General features: G+C 41.7%; 1 protein-coding gene across 1 annotated transcript in view; it reads left to right on the top strand.

Moving 5' to 3' along the window:
- Window positions 1–17,632, top strand: part of WDR19 (WD repeat domain 19) — an 87,991-nt gene that overhangs the window by 65,320 nt on the left and 5,039 nt on the right. Inside the window, exons 31-36 of the mRNA XM_082243513.1 lie at window positions 4,708–4,832; window positions 6,034–6,115; window positions 6,790–6,940; window positions 7,015–7,138; window positions 12,454–12,530; window positions 14,653–14,779. Coding sequence (XP_082099639.1) covers window positions 4,708–4,832; window positions 6,034–6,115; window positions 6,790–6,940; window positions 7,015–7,138; window positions 12,454–12,530; window positions 14,653–14,767 — 674 coding nt within the window. The 3' untranslated portion in view covers window positions 14,768–14,779. The remainder of the gene's footprint in view (window positions 1–4,707; window positions 4,833–6,033; window positions 6,116–6,789; window positions 6,941–7,014; window positions 7,139–12,453; window positions 12,531–14,652; window positions 14,780–17,632) is intronic.

Below are 17,632 nucleotides of genomic sequence, written 5' to 3'. Positions count from 1 at the left end.
AAGTGCTCTGTATTCTTCTTAAAAGGTGCTCCTTGTTTGTGTTCCTCCACCTTAAATAAGGGGGCCACTCCCCAGATGACTTTGGGCCACCAGGACCCACACAGCTTTTATGAAGCTCCTTTAATCCAAGAATGGCTCAGCTTAAATCCACAACCACCAATATAGATAACCAGATGCCACTAGGCCCCCTGGGCCTTAACAGGTTTAAATGGATTTCCTTAGCATCAGATCAGGCTCAGCATCATCAGCAGAGATTTCCCAGAATAAAAAAAAAACGAATGATCGTGCAATACATTTATTTAAATTTTTTAAAATAAAAATATATAGATTATAAAAGTCACATTGTGTGTGTGCCTGCAAGGGGCACCCACTAGAAATTGCCTGGTTGTATACAATCACCGCCATACGCGGTCCGGGACGGCATGCATTCCACTGGGCCGGACGTTATGAAACCGGAAGTATCACGATACACTGGACCTCAATGCATTTCACTGGAAAGCGTCATCAGGAAGTCATATAGCGGCCATATTCTCAGTGTTTATTCTACCCCATTTATTGTCTTCCCATTGTTTAATAAATTACTTAGTGATCACATTATTGGATCGGGAAATGTATATATATCAGTTAGCTCTACTGGGTTTTACCAGACCTTGTATATGGGTGACAATTCCTGCTTCCCATCGTCCGATTCATGTGGTCCGACACAATCTCAAAAATACTTTCTAAAAACACTTTAAGTGAAGTTAATATGCACTGTCCTTATTGGACTGCCCCTCCTCAACATCCATATAAACATATCATGAAAAATTTAAGATCTATTTCTTTTGCACTTAGAGTTGTGGGACTACCATACTAAACACGAGATACTTATTAAACATACTTTCAATATTCCCGATGTTTAGAAATCGTTGATAAAGCAGTTTAGATCTACAGTAAACCCCCCTCCATTGCGGGGGTTACGTTCCGGACCCAGCCGCGAAAAGTGAAAATCCGCAAAATAGAAAAATCCTATTAAAATATCTTGTAGGCATGTTTTTTTTACTGTCACTGTACTTTTAAAAGCATTTTAAGGTCTTTAAACACACTTTTAAAGCAATAGAAACTCATTTAAACACACAAAAGATACTGAGAGACATAGCAAGAGCTATGGAAAACACAAAAATTAATTAATTTTTAATGAATTATATAGTAAAATAACATTACAGAAAAAAACGCAATATACCGGGACCGCAAAAACTGAACCGCGATGGAGCGGGGGTTTACTGTATATGTTTATATTTCCTTATTGCAATTCCTTTTTATAAAGGGGGAACTGTCTCTATAGACTGTATAGCTTTTGTCCATGTGGGATGATGGCAACTTCTCGTGGATATATAACCATTTCTATCCACACTTAAAAAAATGTTATTGTGCCCAGTTTTTTCTTATTTTTGTATACCTCTAGGTCCAAAAATTTAATTTTCTCTTTATGCCAACTCCCCGTCAGCCTAATGTCATATACCTTGTTATTGAGATATTGGGGAAAGTTACTCAAATCTTCCTCCAATCCATTCCAAACAACCAAACTAGCATGACCTAATCAATAAATCTTCGATAGTACTTCAATTGTGCGATATATATTTTGGAAAAATTTCTTCTTCCTCCCATTGATGGAGAAATATATTGGCGACATTGGGAGCATATCTGACTCCCATCGTTACTCCTTTGATTTGATTATAATACTCATTATTGTACAAGAAATTGTTATTTGCCATAGCCATCTCTAAACCCTGCAAAAAAAACTCTATTTGGATCTGTTTTAGATCAGTTTGTCCTTCTAGTGCCCATCTTACTGCTTTTAATGTGCCTTCTTGTTTTATATTAGTATATAATGACTTCACATCTGCAGTGGCTAGTACCATGGAGTCACCTATCTCAATGTTGCAAAGATTTAATAACGTTCTTACTATCCTTTAAAAAGGACCTTCCATTGCTTGCTAGTGGCTGGAAGTAAACATCCAGATATTCCCCTACCCGTGCAAAAAGATAATTAATGCCACTAATAATGGGCCTTCCTAGGGGTTGTTGTTTATTTTTTATGTAATTTGGGCACTTGATATATCACTGGTATTTTGGGCGCTTTTAAATTCAAATAACGTGCTTCCTTTTTGTCTAGAACTCCCAGTTTTGTTCCTTTTTTGATCTATTCTAATTTTTTCTTCAATTTTTTAGTAGGATTCCCCTTTAATTTTTTGTATATGATTTTATCACACAGGATTCTCTGCATTTCCTTCTCATAGTCCTCTTTCTTTAATATAACTAATTCTCCCCCCTTGTCTGCCGGCCTAATTACTATTTCCTTTTTATTTTCTAGTTCCTTTATTGCTTCCCACACTCTAGTTGTATTTCCTTTTTTGTTAAACATAATTTATTTTATTTCTTGTTGTACCATAGTTTGAAAAACGTCTATATATTGATAGGTGTTATATTTGGGGTTACAAACTGACTTGTTTTTCATGCCACTATGTTTGGTTTATCGAAAAAAACTTCTTAAGTTTTAATTTTCTGGCAAATTTTTCAATGTCAACAAATACTTCAAATGTGTCTAAAAACTTAGCAGGTGCATATTTTAATCCTTCTTGTAGAAGTTCTAACTCGTTTTCTGAAAACTGTGCATCAGCCCAGTTAAAAATTCCTGTATCTACCCTTCCCTTTTTCTTCCTGCCTCCTGTACACTCTCTCTTTCTTCCCTTTTGTATCGTTCTCTACTAGGTATGGGGTCTGTAAGGTTCGTTCCATCCTCTCCATTCCCCTTGTTGTTGGGGGTAGTTTCTCCATTCTCCCTATTGTGGGTATTGCTGGTGATATACTCTGGTTGAGAAGTTTCCCCTGTAGTTACCCCTAGCTCTTACCCTATGATGTCTATATGGGGTGTGTGGGTATTCTCTATACATACCCTGTTCTATTACTGGGGGTGGAGAGGGCCGGTAATGGGATTGTCCCTCTATAGCAGGGGTCTCCAAACTATGGCCCTCCAGTTGTTCAGGAACTACAATTCCCATCGTGCCTAGTCATGTCTGTGAATGTCAGAGTTTTACATTGCCTCATGGGATGTGTAGTTCCACAACAGCTGGAGGGCCGTAGTTTGGAGATCCCTGCTCTATAGGGTCCTGTGCTACCCCTATAGTAGCCCTGCGGGTAGTATCCCGGAGATCTATCTCTTAATGATGAGTACCTATTGTGTGTCGGGATTCCATAGGGGGAATGGGTGTCATTTCCTCCAAATGGAGCATGCCTGTATTTCACTCTGTTCTGATTGGGTCTATTTCTATTCCCTGGAGTGTCCTGATGGTTCTCCTTTTCTTCCTTTTTATTCTTCTCTCAGCCCTGGTGGCTAATGTTAAAACTTCTTACAATTTGTTCCCTTATATCCTGGGGTATCTGATCCCTGTCTCCAGATGATTCTTTTGATGCTAAAACCTCCTGGTCCGCCTGCCACATATACTTTTCCTTCCTTTATAATTTTTGGTGTCTCTTTGATATTTCTTGATTTTTATTTTTTGCAGCATATCGCAATGCACAATGTTGGAAGTAGGATTAAAACAACCCCCATCATTTGTGTCAATGTCTTCCATCCAAACCCCCCCCCCAGTGTTGGTGTCCATGAATGCGATAACCTGCAGCATTGATGTCAGAGATAGCAAAAATAACCCCCAGCATTGGTGTCAGCGACGAAAATAATAACCCTTAGCATTGGTGTCAGTGGCTGCATTACCAAACCCCAGCATTGGTGTCAGTGGCTGCATTACCAAACCCCTTCATTGGTGTCAGACATTGCAATAATAACCCTCAGAATTGGTGTCAGTGGCCGCAATAATAACCCCCTAGAACTGGTGTCAGAGACCTCAAAAATAAGCCCCAGCATTGGTGTAAAAGACCGCATGAATAATCCCCTGCATTGGTGTCAGTGACTGCAAAAATATCCCCCAGCATTGGTATCTGTACTATTAACCTCCACCACCACATTATTGATCCTCAACCACTCCACTGGTGATCTGTAACAGCTCCCCAACACCCCCACCCTTGATCAATGACAGCTCCTCAAAACAATTTAACCTCCGGTATTGGTGATCGCATACCTGATCACGTTCCCATGTTGCTGTCTCTCCCTGAGGCCAGGAATTTAACTGTACTGTGGGCAGACTATAGTCTTTATATTAGTGCTGGAAAGCAGAGAGCGTGCAACGCTTGCCACCCTGCTTCCTGCGAGCTGTTTGTTGGACATTACTGATAGATGCAAAGGCACCAGATTCAGATGTGTTTGTAGTACTTCACGAAAGGCAGCAGTGCAAGTGGTAGTGTTAGTACTCTTTAATGCCCCTTTCACACTTGTGCGACTTAAAGTCACGCAATTTTGCCGTGATTTTGCCGCAATTTTGACTGGACTTGAAGCAATGCCTATGTCTTTGGACCTCAAAACGCATTCAAAACGGCCAAAAGTAGTGCAGGGACTACTTTGAAATCGTTGTGAATTGAAGTCGAACAGATATGAACGGTACTCATTGGAAATCATGGAGAACGACTTGTCATGCGACTTTGCAGTCCCAAATCGCAGGACAATTGTGAAAGGGGCCTAAACCAACAGCTGTAATAAGTCCATTCACATATTAAACATATGTCTAACTTTATGAAGTTGCTACTTATTATTGTTCTTTTCCACATTAAAAGGTAATTATCGGACTGCACATGACGTTCTCTTTAGCATGTATATGGAACTGAAAACACAGAAAATTAAGATTCCAGCAGAAATGGCTACAAATTTAATGATTCTTCATAGCTATATCCTGGTTAAGGTATTGTTTTATATATTATTGAAAATGAAATACCAGCTCTCATTAGGAATACACAAGTAAATGTATCTGCGATGTCTACAACCAAGTTCAGACCTTTTAGATTTCAATTTTGGGAGAATATTTGAATCTGATGAGTGTCTCTGGGCATTAACATGTCCTTTCTGAGATTTTTTTTAGATATTTATTTTGGGCATAAACTTAAATGAATTGTTTGCTTTTAAAACAGGACTTTGCGTGTTATGCATTTTTTTTTGAGGAGGAGGGACCAAGTACTGATTTTTATTAACAACAAAAATTTAAACTTTGTGCTGCTTTCACATATAAATCACATACAATAAATTATATATAAAAAGTGCCAGTGCAAAAAATATAGCCCATCAGTGCAAATAAAGTGCACGTGCTAATGAATTATTCTACTGAGATGAATTGAAATCTTCAGAGCTAAGTTCACATTTTTGTTGTTAGCACATGAGGTTTTTTTCACCTTTCACTATAGCAGCAGCTCCATACATGTTCATTTAATTTAGTCTAATTTTTCATATTTTTTGGTTCACCTAATCACACGTCTAACAGGTATCTAACACACAACCATAGTGCGGGTATACCTATCATTTTTTTTAACTGAATTGTATTGATACCCACTCCCAATTCTGCAATCCTTGGTAAGCCCATACACAAAGTGCTGTGTCAGCTTGCACATGTGCAGTGGAGAGTTGCATGTGGTTCCTCAGGAAACCACAGCCGGCTCCCATATCCAAGATGGCAGTGACAGCAACCCACAGCAGTAAGAACCAGTTGTGGGCAGACAGCAGTGGACCCCAGGCACTGGTATGTACCGTACCTGATTTTTAAAACTCCGCATTTTAAAATGTGAAATCTTAACAACTTACCTATTAACTACAAGTGATGTAATAGATGTGTCACTGACATAACTATTTTGGGCAGCCAGTAATGTACCTGCTACATAGCTTTTTTCTGTTCAGTTTTCTATGGCTCCAAAGGGTTCCACCACATAGTCCCTTTTGGTATTTTTCCTATCTTGCTACCTGCGTTTTTTTAATATATCATATCAGGGACAAGTGTTTTCAACAACTTTTTAGACCTTATGTGGTGACAGGCTGTCTTGGTTCCAGCTGTTATCGCACAAATAAATATTGTGTTATGTAGCTTAATAACCATTTACTTTTTAAATATATTTTAGATCCATGTTAAACGTCAAGACCATATGAAAGGAGCCCGAATGCTGATACGTGTAGCTAACAACATTAGTAAATTTCCGTCCCGTAAGTACCAAGAGAGCAAATTTGTGATATTGGGCTCCCTGTTTGTAATCGTATTCCTTTCTTCTGTTCATTGAACTTTATTTCCTCTGTCCAGACATAGAGTAGCATGAACTGTGGACTCCTTGCAGCTTGGAAGAGCTCTGCACTCCATGCAGCTTTCTGCTGTTGTACAAGCTTTGAAGCTGAATTATAGGCACAAAGCCTTTCATTTGAAAGATATTTTTCAATAGCCACAAAGGATATTAAATCCACTTTGTGTATGCCAAGTGCTTCTGCACACCTAGACATTACCTTGTATATGTAGTGGTGTTATGCTGCACATTTTCTGTGCAGAGAGCAGAGCTATGGGTGGGACCCAGCAAGGCCCATCCACTACAGGGCAACGGATACAAGACCAGTCACTCTGCACAAGGAGAGAGAACAGTTGTTACTGATCTTTAATACAGGAAACTTCTACGCAGAGGCACAGTTCTGTTGTATAATGCTGAATTGCTGCACCAATCTGGAAGAAGAAATACACAAAAGACTCCAGCAATGAAATAATAATACACATGCCTTTTGTAATCAGACAATATATATTTAGCCCATATTTTAACCTTAGAACAAAGATAATCAGAGCTTTTTTTCCCGATTTCCTGGTGTGGAGAGATAACAGTCATTCTTTGTCCTTATAGACATAGTCCCGATCTTGACATCTACAGTGATCGAGTGTCATAGAGCTGGTCTGAAGAACTCTGCCTTCAGTTTCGCTGCTATGTTGATGCGACCAGAGTATCGTAACAAAATAGACGTCAAATACAAGAAAAAAATTGAGGCGATGGTCAGGTAATGCGATGATATATGTATGTTTTTTTATATTTGCAGCCCTTATATTTACAAGTGACTTGTTTATCTGCTAGGCGTCCAGACACCTCTGAGGTGGAAGAAGAGAGCACTGTTTGTCCATTTTGTGACTTCAAACTTCCAGAGTGTGACCTTCTCTGCCCTGGCTGCAAGAATAACCTGCCATACTGTATAGTCACTGTGAGTACAGCTAACTTCATTGGGCCTTAAAATGTAAAATAAAGCATTATTATGTTTACACCTTTCAAGGCCAGAGATCATTGAAGACCGAATGTAGCAGGGTTTTTACATGGCGGTTAACATGATTACTCCGTGACTAGGCTACCAAATGTTTTTAAGGAAATGGAATATATTTGGTTCACTGAATTATTAAAGGGTAACTCCAGTCAAAAATTAAATTTTTCCTATAATTAGTATATTAAATATCTTTATCTTTGATATTATTCATTTTCTACCTAGCTACTTGTTTAGCTTAGAAAGTCTTATCTAAGCTGGACAATCAGCTTCTTCCTGTTATCTGAATTTGCCAAGCTGTATTTCACTTCCTGAAAAGTTTGCCGGTGTTCCGTGAAAAAACCATACCCGTGAGAAAACCATACCCTCGTCACTTCCGGTGCTGCTACGGAGGGTATGGATTTCTCACGTTACTTACACTTTCCGCCGTTACATTAAAACAGCTCCTCTGACACATCAGTCATCTCCGCTCCTTCCCCTGTCACTTCCCTCATCTCGCCTAATAAATATAAAAGCGGATCACGGAGCCGAGATCGGCGTCATTTTCATCTCATACACCCGCCGCCGCTTTTATATTTATTAGGGGAGATCAGGGAAGTCACAGGGATAGAAGAGATGTTTAATGTTGCAGCCGAACTGTTTTAATTATACCGCCGCAAGTATGACATTTCACACAGTGCCGTGAGTTTTTTCTACCCTCTGAGCATGCGCACTTGTGATCTTCTTTGCTGTTCAGTTACGTCTCCGGGGCTCTGAGCATGCGCACTGCTGCGCTGCTCAGCTGTTTCACACAGGAAGTGACGAGGGTATGGTTTCTTCACGGGGTATGATTTTTTAACGTTACACCGGTCTTTCTTACTCAGGTATGCCTAGACCTGCCCACCCCCACCCCCATATCCTTCACCATGATCTCCTCCTGTCTTCATAGCCTCCTTTAGGCCAGCAGCTTCTCCTGAGGGGGAGGGAGGGGGGGGGGTCATGTGACCGACACAATATATGAAAGAAATAAGGTATAAAGGAACATTTTTAAAAGCTTAGAAGGATACAGATCCATTTCTATTGCTCATTACATATGAGTAATTCGTTTTAGGCTCCGTTTCCACTAGTACGACTTGTTATGCAACTTTGGACACATTAAGTCACAGCCCATTGATTTCAATGGTACCCTTTCCCATCGATGCCACTTTGAAAATCAGCAACTTTGAAAACGTGCCTGCACTACCTTGATGCGACTTTGATCCAGAGAGTGTTATGTTGGAACAAAGCTTCACTCAGTAACACTCTAAATCGCACAACTTAAGAGTAGCACTAGTGGAAACATAGCCACTAGGCTAGCGTGTGACTTTGGAGTGTGACTTTGATCTAACTTTACACCCTCTGGATCAAAGTTGCATCAAAGTGGAGCAGGTACCTTTTCAAGGTCACTGATTTTCAAAGTCGCATAGATGGGAACGGGTGCCATTCATTAGTCGCACTAGTGGAAACGTAGACTTAGTGTGGTTGCCTGTACTATGATCATTGTAGACTTTGAGTGAGACCTCCGAGCACTTTCAGCTACACTGACAGCTCCCTCCCCCCCCCCCGTCCAGCTCCCTTCTCCTATGGGGTAGCCTTCATTCAAAGCCCAGCACAGCTATACTGTACATGTGCCCCTCCCTCCCCCCGCGTGGATTATTTCTTCATTTTCTCATGAATTAGGATGTACAATGCATCCTTACTGATGAGCGAATACTGGGCGGGAACCTATGATAAGCTCCTCCCATCCTGTATACACCCACTGGCTACACAGGAACAGTGCCCCTCCCTGGAAGTGATGTCACTAGCTTTAAGTAACCACACCCACTTGCTGCTCTTGGACTCCGCAGGAAGAGGGGTTGAAGTCATGTGACAGCACTGAATACTGCAAAATACAGGTAGAAAAACTGGGATTTTTTCATTTTGACACATAAGGCTGAACTCCGCTCACATTAATGATTGCAGGGGAGAATTTAAGGTATTAGGTTGGACTTCCGCTTTAAGTGTCCTGGACTTTTTATATATTATAGGCTGACAAATGGACAGAGAGAATGGCAGAAAAAAAAAATACATTGTGTGTACAAAACACATACTCATAGGCATACTGCCATCTTCAGGCAGCAATGGTATCTGCAGGCTGATAAGTTTTATTTTTTTTTAATGGCCTTTCCTACCTGCATATTACCAAGATTGCCTGTTATGATGATCAGCTAATCGTATAGCAAACAAACTATCAAATAAGCAATGTAGATTAAAGTTTTCTTGGCACAGGGAACTGTGTTTATTAATGTTAATCTACAGATTGCAAACACTGGGCAATTAAAGATATTACTGCACAATTTGCAGATACTGCAAATACTAGTTTAAGTTAAGAATGCTGAAATCATTTCTACATGGAACCTGTTAACCATGTGATTCCCAGGCGCTGTTTTAAAATGACACAGGGACAGCAACTGTTTGTCCCAGCACCATTTTAAATAGCGCCTGGACTTAGTGGCCTTATGGGCCATACACACTATAAGATTTTCTGAAGACTTTTTCCTTTAGACTTACCAAAACCATATAATATGAGGTCAAACCTAAACACTTTCAATTTGTATACAATCTGACAGGCCCCTGCACTACATAGAAAAGGTAAATCTGACAACAAAAGTTGATTAGTGTGTATCCAGCTTTAGTGTCCATAGCGCTGGAACAGTCACCGACTGTCAGTGACAGCTGGAGTCCAGCAATAAGCCCTGAAAGATCAGCTTCTGATACTTCTACAGATCGCTCCATAGGGAGTACGCTGTGGAGGTGAATGTAAACACAATGTTACCGCATTGAGAGAAAGCGTAGTGACCTCACAAGTGGCCCGTTCTGTCATTAAGCGGGGCTCTGGCAAAGTTTCTGCAGCTCCATCCAGCCTTTCCCCACAGCAGTAGATCACTGCTATAGGCCGATTAAAGCCAGTAATACTTAACCAATAAAGTAATCTGCAGGTGCACAGCTGCTTGTGGGTTTTGGATCTCGTCTCCACTGACCAAATCAAGACCCTGTTCTATTGTGTGCCATCATCAGACCTAATGTTACCTTAATACTAAGCTAAAAAAATTCCCAAAGTAAAACACTCACTACAATAAAAGTCACACTAATGTTATCTTTTAGTCAGCAGACTTAATCATATTTTGGGGTAAATATATGGGGGTGTGAAAATTAAAGATAGCGTTGGGAAAGATTACGAGAAAATGCATTTATATTATACATTTCAATTAAAAAACCAAGCTTATGGCAATATATGTAACCAACTTTTATACTAAATAAAGTTGATGTATTATGTTGGTGTAAACTACAGACACTAAGGGCTTGGCATGTACGGACGATGCAACGCTTTGCAGCAGGAATTATACCCCTTGTCGCTCCCCCTTAAGCGGCAGCAGCAGCAGGGGGGGGTGTACACACGCTGCAGCACTTTGCATTGCAGCAGGAATTATACCCCCTGTTGCCTGCCAAGCACAAGCCATTCAACATGAGTAGGGCTGCTCTGCTAATGCTCCACAATCAGTGAAATGCACATGGGTGCAGGGTTCAAGGGGTTAAAGCAGGAGCCAATACACCTCCTCCACCCTGCCTGTCAAATGCTCTCTATTGAGTGCGCTTTCACTGAGACTGTGGGGATCGCTGCGATTCCCGCACCCGCAGCTACACACAGACGTGTGAACCTAGGGTAAAAAGGTATAATGTGCAGAACCGAGACATCACCAAAAAAAGAAAATGCTGTGGGACTTAGGGGGAAATTAGGGAGAAATAGGCCCAGGGACCTAAAGGAAATTAGTAGGGAAAAAGGCACAGGGACTTCTATGGATTTAGGGAGAAAAAGGCCCGGGGGCTGTATAATCGTTATCAGGTATTATAATGTAAATTTCAATCTTTTTAAACCTGAGGCCTTCATTAAAGTAATACCTGGTGACTCTGCCATAAAGGTCTTTGTTCAGGCACTTCCTGTTGGGGTGACAATGCTTGGACACAGTTACTCTACTGCATTGTGATCCTGTTGTATGTGCTTCTGGTGGGGACTCTGGAAGGCTGCATTGATCCTCATTGTGCAGACATGGTCCACCATTACTAACATCAAGAAGCCCAGCATGAGCAAAGGAAGCAGCTGAAAGTGAGTACAGGAGATCAGCTGCAGAGATGGAACAAAAGAATGGCCAAAGATATAACAGTATATTCCAAAATGTATGACACTCTGGGCTTGATATACTAAAACTGGAAAGTGCAAAATCTGGTGCAGCTCTGCCTAGAAACCAATCAGCTTCCAGTTTTTTTTTGGTCAAAGCCTAATTGAACAAGCTGAAGTTAGAAGCTGATTGGCTGCATCAGATTTTGCCCTCTCCAGTTTTAGTAAATTAACCCATAGTGCTTTAGCAAACTAGATGTCAGGGTTTAATTGCACTTTAATGGTATGTTCACACATATTTTAGTAGATACCTGCTTTGTAACTGCAAACTGTCAGTATCGAACATTTTGGCAACTACTTTAGGTGATCTCCCAATTAAGATGCTAGTTACCAGGCCTGCCTCTATGCTTTTAATGTTTGACAAGATTTAGGCTGGGTTCACACTGGTGCGAACACAGACATTGCATGTGATTCGCACTGCATTGCTGTGCAGATTAAATGCGAGGTCCTGTGCGATGCGAATTCAGCCATATAGTTTGTATGGCTGAATTTGCATCGCATTCGCACCAAAATGGTACAGGACTCTTTTTTTTGGTCCGCACTGGAATTGGATTGCATGGGTGTGAACTGCGATCTATGACCCTATTTGGGGGTGTCATTACCGTTGTATTGACACCCGCAGCGGTTTGCAGAGAGCAGTGTAAACTGCCTGCAAATTAGATGCAATTTGAGAACCCACACAGGAATCCTGCTGGTTACCGCATCGCATATGTGTGAACCCAGCCTCATTGTGCTTGTTCTAACTTAGTGACTCACAGTGAAGTCAGAACATCCCCGACATTCTTGCTCCAACTCGGACATGACAGCCAGGCAACTCTCCTAGCAGATTTCATTTACCTAGTTGTATGGAGTCAGGGCTATTCACACTAGATGTTCAGCTGCTGGGGATGGATGTCTTTTAAAAAACATGCATACAAATATTTCAGTGTACAGAACTTGCTTTACTTAATGTTTGACAGTAAAATTCCAGCTTCTTTAAGCCATGTACATGATTTAAAATTCACAAATGTGTTTATTTTATTTTTAGGGCCGACACATGGTAAAAGATGACTGGTGTATCTGCCCTCATTGTGAATTTCCAGCCCTTTATTCAGAGTTTAAAAAGTAAGCTGTGTGTCGGTGGGACAGTAACCTGTGGGTAATGCCTAATGTCAGCTGCTACAGAAACACTTCTTAATAGACATTAAAGCAGAATTAAAGCCTCCTATCCTTTACAGCCATGGAATCCGCCATCTAAAGCCCCGTACACACGCACAGATTGTTGGCCAACTGATCGGCCAACCTTTGTCCAGTGTGTGTTGGTTGAAATGTGCTCTAGACTTGCACTGGACTTTTGTTGGCCAACAAAAACCAACTTCAGAAGTGATGTCATGTTCTGGTTTACTTTCCGTGTGTTTTTTCTTCTCTAAACATGCCCAGTCTTGCTCATCAGATTTGCCTGCCGAAATCTGTACTGACTGACGAATAAGCGGCCGTTCTGTTGTTGGCCAACAAAAATTTTATAGCATGCACACCAGATTTTTTTCTGCCAAAAATTCGCAGTTGGTTGTCGGAAGCATCATACTAACAAGCCTACAATCGGCAGATCGGACGTTGGCCAACAATTTACGGCCAACAATCTGTGCGTGTGTATGGGGCTTAATCGGCCATACACACTATAAGATTTTCTGAAGACTTTTTTTCCTTTAGGCTTACCAAAACCAAATAATATGAGGTCAAACCTAAACACTTTCAATTTGTATGCAATCTGGCAGGCCCTTGCACTACATAGAAAAGATAAATTTAACCACAAATGTTGGATAGTGTGTATCCAGCTTAAAGGCCCGTACACACGTACCGATTGTCGGCTGTAAATATTCGGCCAATTGTCGGCTTGTTAGTATGATGCTTCCGACAACCGACTGCGACTTTTCGGCCAAACAAAATCTGGTGTGCAGGCTATAAAATTTTTGTAGGCCAACAAAGAACGGCCGATTGTTCCCCAGTCAGTACAGATTTCGGCCGACAAAAAGCAGATGAGCAAGACTGGGCATGCTCAGAGAAGAAAAAACACACGGAAAGTTAACCATCACATGACATCACTTCTGCAGTCGGTTGTTATTGGCTGACAAAATTTGTGTGCAGTCTTTAGCACTTTTCAACCTACACGACTGCACCGGACAAAGGACGGCCGATCGTTCGGCCGACAATCGGTACGTGTGTACGGGGCTTTAGCCTCTGATCTGCAGTTGCATGGTGCTGCACACGTGATCAGTTCTAACACCAGCCAGTTAGTGGCTTGCCAATTTGGATGAGAGCACAAGCAACTGTGACGGTTATCATTTACGGCATGACTTGAATGTAACTGTTTTGGGAAACAGCTAACTCAATTTAATTCTGGTTTGGCTCCGCTTTAAAAACAAAATATCCAACATAAACGGAGATAATGACTTCAAACATCAGACTGTGTATAAAAAGTCTTAGGCTGAATTCATATCTCTGTACGTGTTTTTATAAATGTCATCAATAGGCCCTATAACATGTCAGCACAATCACAGCTGTAAAAATAGCACCATTTGAAACAATGGCTGACATATGTGCATGAGTCAAACACATAGAGTGGGTGCAAATGGACCCTAAATTGATGGAGCACATTTGCTCAGTCAGTTTGACTGGACTAGATACAGCAAACGGATTCGCCTTATTCAAAATCTGACAATTTGTCTTTTTTTTTTTTTTTATCCTCCCACAAAAAAAAAAAAGTCAGTCCTTCTAGCATCAGGTGTTTATAACTAAAAGCCCTACCAATCCCCATCTTTTGAAAAAAAAAAAAAAAAAAAAAGACCCTGTAATACACCAGTGAGGTGCTAATGAGCACTTCCCACTGCTGATACCATAAAAAGGTGGCAAGGGAACTAGGTGGGAATCTTAATTTTGTGGGGGGGTTGGTACCATTTCTTTATTCTGCACTTCAACTTTGCCATTTTCCTTATTGATCTAATATTAGTGAAATAATGCAAAATGGAAACAATAAGATGAAGCACGTTTAGAAACACAGACTTTGGTTTGGAAAAGGACATTTTGGTGCTGATAATTATGTAAATTTCATAGAAATGTTTAAAGTTTCCATGAATCTTTTTTTTTTTGGGCTGTGACATTTTGGTGTGATAGTGTAACTAGCATTGCTATGAGACAATCTTCTGATAAGGAATTATGAATGATGTAAATAATCTCTTATTTTCTTCAGATTGCTGGAATCAGAAAACATCTGTCCCATGTGTTCAGAAAAAGTAACAGACGATCAGCTAAAGAAATTGTATGACTGCTCTGTGTATCTCAAACAGGATCAGGATGATCAGTAACATGAGGATAATGTAAGGAGCCATATTAATATACCCTATATAGCCTATGCGATTATCATGTGTTAGCTGTTTGTGATATGTGGACTTCAAGTGGTACTTGAGTTAACTGTTTTTAAACCGTATACTGCTAGCATTAGTAGATAGATAGGCAAGTATATCATATTTACTTGTTTTAAGACTTCTTTTTTTTACATTTCTTCAGTTACTTCCTAGTTTCTTGCTTAGGCAAATGATGTCAGATCCCAGGAGTCTTCAGTAGGGGATGAGGGGTTTTCTCAGCTAAGCCCGTGCTCCTGCTGGTATGCCTGAACTAAGGGCAGATGGATTCCAGGAACTAAATGCTACATGAATCTTCTGCCCTTACTCAAGATGGCCATGACCAGACCGCTATATAGAGCTACGTACCTGAGCAGGGGTTGTCCCAAGCAATTTGAGAAAATTTGGCAGATTTGGCAGATCTGGCTTGATAGCCCTACAATAGTTGCTCAAGACCTCTAGGAACGTGACAATTAGGATATAAATGGATTTTTGTAAAATCTTACCGTAAAATCCTTTTCTCTTAGCTCATCGACAGACGTAGTCCTCGGTGATACACCACCTTCGGGTTATGTTACCTCCGCAGGAGCAGGACTAGACAGGAAATTAAAAAGCTCTGGCCACACCCTAGGGGCAGTCCCAGAGGGTATATCCTCTCTCTCTCTGCCTCAGCAAATCAGTTATGTGAAAAAGCAGTGCTTAGAGAATTTAACCCAACCCAACTCCAAAACAGAGGGGCGGGGACTACGTCTGTCGATGAGCTAAGAGAAAAGGATTTTACGGTAAGATTTTACAAAAATCCATTTTTCTCTAGCGCTCATCGACAGACGTAGTCCTCGGTGATACACCACCTTCGGGACGTCCCAGAGCAGTATCACAAATGAGGGGTGGGAAAATGAAATCAAATCCCAATCTAGAAGGCCCAACCGGTGCCAACTAGAGGTTTACAATGCTCATCCTTAATGATGAGACTTAACAAAAAAATTTTCAAACAGAAAAAAACCCTCGAGGTAGACCACCGGTCTCCTCAAATTGCGGCCTGCAAAACCTTGCGGCCAAATGAGGCATCCGCCGATGCCGTCACCTCAATTTTATAGAATTTAGTAAAGGTATGTACCGACGACCAAGTGGCCGCCTTACATACCTGGACCACTGACGCCTGATGGCGAAAGGCCCAGGAAGTACTGAGCGCTCGAGTGGAGTGCGCCCTAACAGGGAACGGAGGACTCTGACCCTTAATAGAATAAGCCTGTACCACCGTTTGTCTAATCCATTTGGCAATGGTCGCGGCAGATGCAGGCAAACCCTTTCTGGGGCCATCCGTGATCACAAAAAGTGAATCCGTCTTACGGAATGATTCCGTAGCTTTCAGGTATACCCTGATTGCCCGAACCACATCCAAGGAATGCAACGCATGTTCCCGATGATGCTTGGGCTGAGGACACAAGGAAGGTAGTACAATATCTTCATTCAGATGAAAATCTGAAACCACCTTAGGAAGAAAAGATGGCTTAGGATGAAGTACTACCTTATCCCTATGAATCACTAGGTATGGGGACTGGCATGATAATGCAGCCAGTTCTGACACCCTGCGAGCAGAAGTAATAGCCACCAAGAAGACCACCTTCTGGGATAAAGTAAGCAAGGGAATCTCCCTGATGTTTTCAAAGGGAGGTTTCTGTAGAACCGACAAAACCAAATTAAGATCCCAGGGCGGTAAGGGCGCGCGGACTGGAGGAGCCAGGTGCCGCACCCCCTGGATGAAATTCCGCACCAAGGATTTGGTAGCTAAAGGTTTCTGAAAGAAGATTGCTAATGCTGAAACTTGACCCTTGATGGTGCTCAAGGCTAGCTTCTGCTCAACCCCTTGTTGCAAAAAGGCCAATATTCGAGACACCGAATAGGTACGTGGAGGAAATCCTAAAGATTCGCACCACGCAATGTAAGTCTTCCATGTGTGATAATAGACTTTGCTGGAAGTCGCTTTCCTTGCTTTAATAAGGGTAGGAATGACTGAAGTAGACAAACCTCTGTCCTTCAGTACTTGGGTCTCAATGGCCAGGCCATTAAAACCAGCGACTGTAAAGCACGAAGGTAAATAGGTCCTAGGGACTACAGACACTCCCTGAGACGAAGTTCCCACGGAACGTCTGCGACTAACATGTCCAAGTCGGCCAGGCCGGCTTGAAGAGGCCAGCCTAGAATTTCTAGGACCACTGGCGCTGATTGGATCTGAACCAGGCGTCCCTAGAGCTATCTGGCCCCGACCATCCGAGAAAGTCTGGTCGTTTTCTGTTCCCACACATTTATCAGATACCTGATAGTTATCAGGAAAGGTGATCTTTTCTGGTTGAACCTCAGGGACCGAAGTCACCCGACTAGAGGCTACTTGGCCTATCTGGTCAATCAGATCCGATTCCTGTGAGGTATCGGGACTAATCTTAGGAAAAGGTAAAGGAAAGGATCTATACAGGGAACGGTAACTACCGCTTCCTGTACTTAAATGTTGGAAGGGAAGAATCGCACCGGTAGTAGTGGTAGATGCTCGATCTAATGTCCTGAATACCGGTGAAAACGTCCCCCCACCCTGAAATCGGGTGGGGGCGCACCTTCAGGCTGTGTACTCCTTTACTTCGGGTTTGGCTGGGTTGGTCCTCTGCTTGTCCGACCATCCCTTCTTGAACCCTCCTGGAGGAGTCTTGCCTTTCCCGGGAGTACCAGCCGGGCGCCCTTTATGGGCGGTAAAGAAAGGTCCTCGCTTGTTGCGAGGTCCCTTAACTTTTGCAGCCTGTGGCAAAAAAGTACTCTTGCCCCCGGTGGCATCCTTAA

Source organism: Pelophylax lessonae (genome assembly GCF_965119305.1).
Source record: "Pelophylax lessonae genome assembly, chromosome: 1".
In the NCBI taxonomy this organism is placed as follows: Eukaryota; Metazoa; Chordata; class Amphibia; order Anura; family Ranidae; genus Pelophylax; species Pelophylax lessonae.
This window is presented reverse-complemented; position numbering and strand designations above follow the sequence as displayed.